The following is a 6056-nucleotide window of genomic DNA, read 5'->3' on the forward strand; positions in this document are numbered from 1 at the left end:
CACACACACACACACACACACACACACACACACACACACACACACACGCACCAACTAATCAGGACAGAGCTTTATGAACAACTCATTTTGGATCTGCTGTGTTAAAACTACTTGCATTGGTTTCTTATGAATCTAAACACCTTTTACTATTTTAAAGAAGCATTTCAACAATACGAGTCATGCAGCCCGAATTCAGTGATCTGAGTGAGTCGGAGGAACCAGCAGCAGCATGATCCCTGAATACCAAGCCTCCCACTGGGTGTGCATAAACTGCATTAAGACAGAACTTACAGAAAGTCACGATGAAATTATTTTAAGCTGCAGAACTTTAGGTCTGCTACTTTTATTTTATTTTTAATGCTCGATACGAATGAACGCAAATGGTTTCCACTAGGTATATGATTCCTGCATTTTTCTCTTATCGGTCTAACAACAAAGACTTTGCACTCAGTGTAAACAGTGCCCTCTTCTCAGTGGAAGAAACATTTTCTTGTTTGTTTGTTTTTTAACTGGAAATGACAGGAAGTTCTGATCATAAACACTCAAAAATGTTAATTTACAGATTGTGAGCCTGCTGTTTTTGAATGAATATTATGATAACTGAATGACATAACTACACATCATCTTCAGATGTTTAAAATTTGATGAGGTGGAAAAAGACATTTTAAAAGTGGACAAGCAACTGTCTCTAAATAAAGTTTTTTTATGTTTGACAGTCTACTTATGGCTTAAGAAGAAGGATGCTGAGCTGCCATAGCTGTTTGTCAAACACTGAACAAGGAAAATCTGAATCTCTGTAAACGTATCGTTCATGTCCCGGGTTGCACAAGAAGTGAATAAGTGGAAGAGTTGAGCAAGTGAATGGAACTGTTGCAGGCAGGCTTTTTTGTCTTCTTGAAAAACTACTACAACAACAACAACAACAACAACAACAACAACAACAACAACAACAACAACAACAATCGACTTTATAAAGGAATTATTCAGGAACCTAAGTTACTATGACATGCATTGACAATGCATTCACAAATCGAAAGAAAGCAACTTGGCACTTAATTTTATCCATTTTGTCACAACTGGTAGTTTCATAACTTGGCGCAGCCAAAGTGAAACAGGAAGTGATGACAAAGAGGAACTTTAAATAATGGTCAATGACCTTTGTTTATTGAAACAATATTATTGGAACTCTGACTCTTCTTCGTCACTCACTTCTAAAGAAACATCAGATTATTCGCTGCGGTCCGTGTTAGGCGTTGTAGCAATATTCGGTTTAAATGACGCAGGTCTCCCACTTCCTGTTTTTGCACAAATATCTCCACAACTCAGTGGCATGATTTTTTAAAATGTTATTTTTTTTAAAATGCATTTGTATTCATCATAAAAATCTGATGACACAGGCATTTTAAAATTAGAATTTAAAATATCCTCGAAAATATGCATGACTCATCAAACCTTTTATAAGGTGTGTCTTGTAAAGCAGCTTTAATGGAATGTGTCAACAGACAGTCCAATAAATAAAGGACTGCCAGGAACAAACTGTCTAGGATCGCAGTACAGATCATTTGTTTGACTTGTGGTAATAGTGAAAGGAAGGTGAAGGCTGCTAGAAACAACTTTAACCCATTGTTGCAAACAAACAACCTTTTGAACCACAGGTTCCTTTTACAAACAAACACTATTTGGATTTGGTTGAAACTCTTTCCCACTGTTACACGGGAATCTGTTGTTTATGTAGCATTTTCTATTTTGGTAATAAATGTTGTTTTACTGTTATCTTAAAGTTTGTCACGTATGAGGTTTGTTTTCCCCCTTTGATGTAGTAGTAATTTATGACCACCATATAAGGCAAAGCAATAAATACGTGAGACGTACAAACTTGAAAGCTTAAAAGTTCTGCTTTCTTGTTTTGTAAAACAAAAAGCAGAACCTTTTTGTGAAACTTTGTGAAATTAAGTTGTTTTTGTACTTAAGGGCCACCGTAGATTACACAAATACTTTACGTAACTTACGTGTGCTCGCTTAATTGAATAATGTGTTCATGTTTGCATATTTAAATGTTGCTAAATAACCCAGGACGTTAACTTTACTCACACACAAGTTTGAATCAAGTGCTAACATTTTAATAAAGGCTGAATTATGTTGCTGGGCCAGCTGCTGACCTTGTCCTTACAGCAGTCAGCTCTGTTACAGCGTAGTAGCTTAGCCGGAAAGCTAACCGAGACATGCTAACATGCATGGTAGCTACATTACAAAACACAGCAGAAACCAGGCACTAAAGTTATTAAATTACCCATTAAATGTAAGTCAGTTGGTTAGTTTGTGAGTAGTTATACCTTCACACAGTCGATAGGAAACATAAGACAGTGCTCCATGATCCCAGCCACGGCTCCAGCCAACATGTGGGTGCTAGTAGAAGCTCCCTGGGGCAGACCTTCATAGTCTGCTTCATCATCGTCCTCTGTTTGTTCATCTTGAACGCTACAGATAAAACCCTGCAGTTGTTTTTCCCCTCCGATCCGAGGTGTCAGGCTTCCCACGATACTTTCCGAAACTCCCCACCATCTGCCCCCCAGCCATCGAACTTCTTCCCCGGCAGAGGCTCCAGCAACCCCGGGATCAGTGCCTGTGGTCTCCGCTCTCATCCGACGCTTCCTCACAAATCCATCTGCTTCCATGAGAAACAAAGTAATATGTGAGGACTTTTAGCTCCAGTACACGGCCGATTACAGGCCCTGACTTTTACATTCCCTTGAGGTTGTTCCACTACAGCTTTTTCCTCTGAACGACACTCCGTCGCAGGGTTGCCAGATAAGAAATGACGAACTGTCGCTTTAAAATCTACGTATTTTGACGCAAATGTGCCAAATGACACTACACTTTGGTGCTAAACGAAATTGCCAAACTTATTGTATGTTTGGTATTTAAGAAATACAGTACATCCCCGTAGACTCTGAAACTACGGCATAAATACGGTAACAAGAGTTTATTTGGCAACAAAACCAAGGCGCGTCAATCTCAGATCGTTTCCGGTTCAGAATCGTAAGAACGCAAATAAAAGCACAAAACATTTTTAAGTCAGGTTATGAATTCATGGATAGAAGTTATCATAAGAATGTTTTCAATAGCATTTCTTATTTATGTTAGATTTAAATTGAAATACTTTAAAAAAAGCTTGAGTCTGTTGTGTTTTTGTACATTTTTGGACCCGGTAAATCATTTTAATATGTCTTAATACTTAAAATCCTTGAACTTTATGTTCATGGCCTAACATGAATGACATTAACACCATTAAGTGACCATCCACACGAAGTTCATCATAGATTTTTATTAAACATAAAAAATGCTTAGAATTAAAATCTTGTTTCTAGTTGCAACATTAAAAACACTACAAAATTCAAGAAATTCTAGGTCATACACATTTTTGATGAAACATGACATTTTTAGACTTTTGAAGTAAAAAAATTACATGAAAAAACATTTTTAAAAAGTAAAAACTATTTGTACCTCAAATACACTCAAAAGATTGCTCTTGCCCTAATTAAAGACAAAGAAAGTACAGATGTGGACAGTTAACTGAGCAAAAATGTCCACACTACACAAACTATTTAGAAACACACCTATGTGATCTCATGAGGGTCTCTTAAGGGCTGTTATTTTCTCTCTAGCGTGGAAGCTAGTGACTATCCTTAATGTTTGACCTGCCTATCCACAAAGATGACAAGAAAAATGTTGCACTCCTGCGTGAAATCTTACGTGCGATTTTATGTTTCGCTTTCAGCTTCGTGGTCAACTAACATGTCAGGAAACACATCGGCTTCATGAGTTTTCATGTGGGTGTGCAAATTTGACTTTTGATTGAATTTTTGTTCACAAGTATCACAGGTAAACAGTTTGTCTCCTGTGTGGAGTAATTTGTGTCTGTTTAAGCTTCCCTTTTGGCTCAATTTTTGTCCACAAAGATCACAAGAAAACGGTGTGTCTTCAGTGTGGGCTAGTTTGTGTCTGTTTAAACTCGCTACGTGGTAAAATTTTTGGTCACAAAGATCACAAGGAAATGGTTTGTCTCCTACATGGACTCTGGAGTGGGACTTTAATTGTGACCTATGGGCAAATCTTCGTCCACAGATTTCACACGGAAACGGTTTTTCTCCTGTGTGGATTCTCATGTGGAATTTTAGGCTTGTCCTGTGGCTAAATCTTTGTCCACACACATCACAAGAAAACGGTTTGTCTCCGGTGTGGATGCTCATGTGCGAGTTCAAATGCGCCTTTCGACTAAATCTCTGTCCACACACATCACAAGGAAACGGCTTCTCTCCCGTGTGGGTTCTCACGTGTCGGTTTAACTTCGTCTTGTGGCCAAATTTTTTGCCGCAAAAGTGGCAGAGGAACGGTTTTTCTCCCGTGTGCATTTTCACGTGCGAGTTTAAAGTCGCCTTTTGGCTAAACCTGTGTCCACAAACATCGCAAATATACGGTTTGTCTCCTGTGTGAATCGTCATGTGGTTCTTTAAATGCGTCCGGTGACCAAATTTTTGTCCACAAACATCGCAAGAAAGCAGTTTCTCTCCCGTGTGGATTCTCATGTGGCTGATTAAGCTCGACTTATAGTTTAAGCTTTGCCCACAAAGCTCACAAGTAAACGTTCTGTCTTCTGTGTGGACTCTCAAGTGGGAGATTAAATGTGACTTACGTTTAAAGGCTTTTTCACAAAAATCACAAGTAAATGTTTTGTCGTTGGTGTGGACTCTCAAGTGGGCGTTTAAACGTGACTTACGGCTGAATTTCTTTTCACAAGTATCACAAGAAAATGGTTTGTCTTCTCTGTGGACTCGCATGTGTGCCTTTAGATCTTTTTTGTTGGTAAAAGTTTGATCGCAGTCATCACATCTCATTAACTCTGGTTCTGTCTGGACTTTGCTTTTTGACGCTGTAGTTTTCTTCACTCTAAAGTTTTTCTCGTTAACCAAACTGCTTGAAGATATCACTCCGAGGTGACATGACACATGTTTTTGAAGAGTTCGCTCGCTGACGTACTTCTTACCACACTCAGAGCAGCTCAAAGACTCCTCGACTGTGTTTACATCTGACTCGGGAGCTTTGCTCCTCTTCAACTTTTTGCTACAGCTTGAGGCTCTCTTTGTTTGTGACAAGTTCTTCCGCTGAGAGTCACAATTTTTTTTATTTACATTATCCTCACCGAGTCCGGTCTTAGACATTGAACTGTCTCTGTTAGGGCCTTTAGATTTCGATGTTTTCTTTTTTTGTAACGTGTTCTTCTGCTGAGATTCACAATTTTTGTGAGTATTTAGATCTGGATTTACGGTAGTTTCTGCTTCTTCCGGGCCCTCTTCATTAGCTGCAACGCCAATCTGATCGGCTGAGCTGCTGGTTGGAAGATCTCCGTCCTGGACCTGGTGCTGATGAAGCTGTGAGGACAGAGGCTTTTCTTCGTCATCGTCTTCACTCTTCAAAGGAACCGAAAACTCGATGTCAGTCTCTTCCTTGATGTCGGTTTCTTCCTTGATCTCAGTCGCTTCATTCACATCGAGTTGCTGGTTCTCTGGACTGGTCCAAGCTACTAGGTCCCTCTCTTCCTCTTCTTCTTTTATGCTGTACGGCTCTATGAGCAGCAGTCCACACCAGTTCTCCATCAGTGTGCTAGGTGTAAAACAATAATGACAAAGATGTCTCAAATGGCTGCCATCATCACACATCAGAAACTTCTAAACAAAAGGGGAAAAAAACACAAAGATGGGGGATTGTGTCAACCACGAGAAGAGTTTACAACCAATGATGCATTTATATTATATATAGGTAATTGTGTAGGTATAACCTTGTGCTCTGTCCTTCAGAGTGTTTCTGACACAAAGAACAGAACAGAGGACTATAAATTAAATAAAATGCGGGATATTTAAACCTCTCTTGAACTGTGAAAACCATTGACTCTACAGCCAAGATGCTAACACTCTTTAAACTATTATTGCTAATGAAAGAACGTGCTAAATTGCGTTACCGTGTAAGCTTCCATCACTTGCCTGAAAACTGCAACAACA

At 39.2% G+C, this 6056-nt stretch overlaps 2 protein-coding genes across 2 annotated transcripts in view; both read right to left on the reverse strand.

Moving 5' to 3' along the window:
• slc25a28 (solute carrier family 25 member 28) overlaps positions 1–2785 on the reverse strand; it is a 6499-nt gene extending 3714 nt beyond the window's left edge. The window contains exon 1 of the mRNA XM_014023740.1: positions 2334–2785. Within this exon, the coding sequence (XP_013879194.1) occupies positions 2334–2675 (342 nt within the window). The 5' untranslated portion in view covers positions 2676–2785. The remainder of the gene's footprint in view (positions 1–2333) is intronic.
• A 1355-nt stretch (positions 2786–4140) lies between these two features.
• On the reverse strand, positions 4141–6056 carry LOC106529751 (gastrula zinc finger protein XlCGF57.1; the record flags this gene model as incomplete). The annotated part of the gene is given in 2 exon segments (XM_014025281.1): positions 4141–5726; positions 6017–6056. Coding segments are annotated over 2 exon segments (1601 nt in total), but the record flags the coding sequence as incomplete, so codon positions are not given.

This window comes from Austrofundulus limnaeus, unplaced genomic scaffold, assembly GCF_001266775.1.
Source record: "Austrofundulus limnaeus strain Quisiro unplaced genomic scaffold, Austrofundulus_limnaeus-1.0 Scaffold0, whole genome shotgun sequence".
Taxonomy (NCBI): domain Eukaryota; kingdom Metazoa; phylum Chordata; class Actinopteri; order Cyprinodontiformes; family Rivulidae; genus Austrofundulus; species Austrofundulus limnaeus.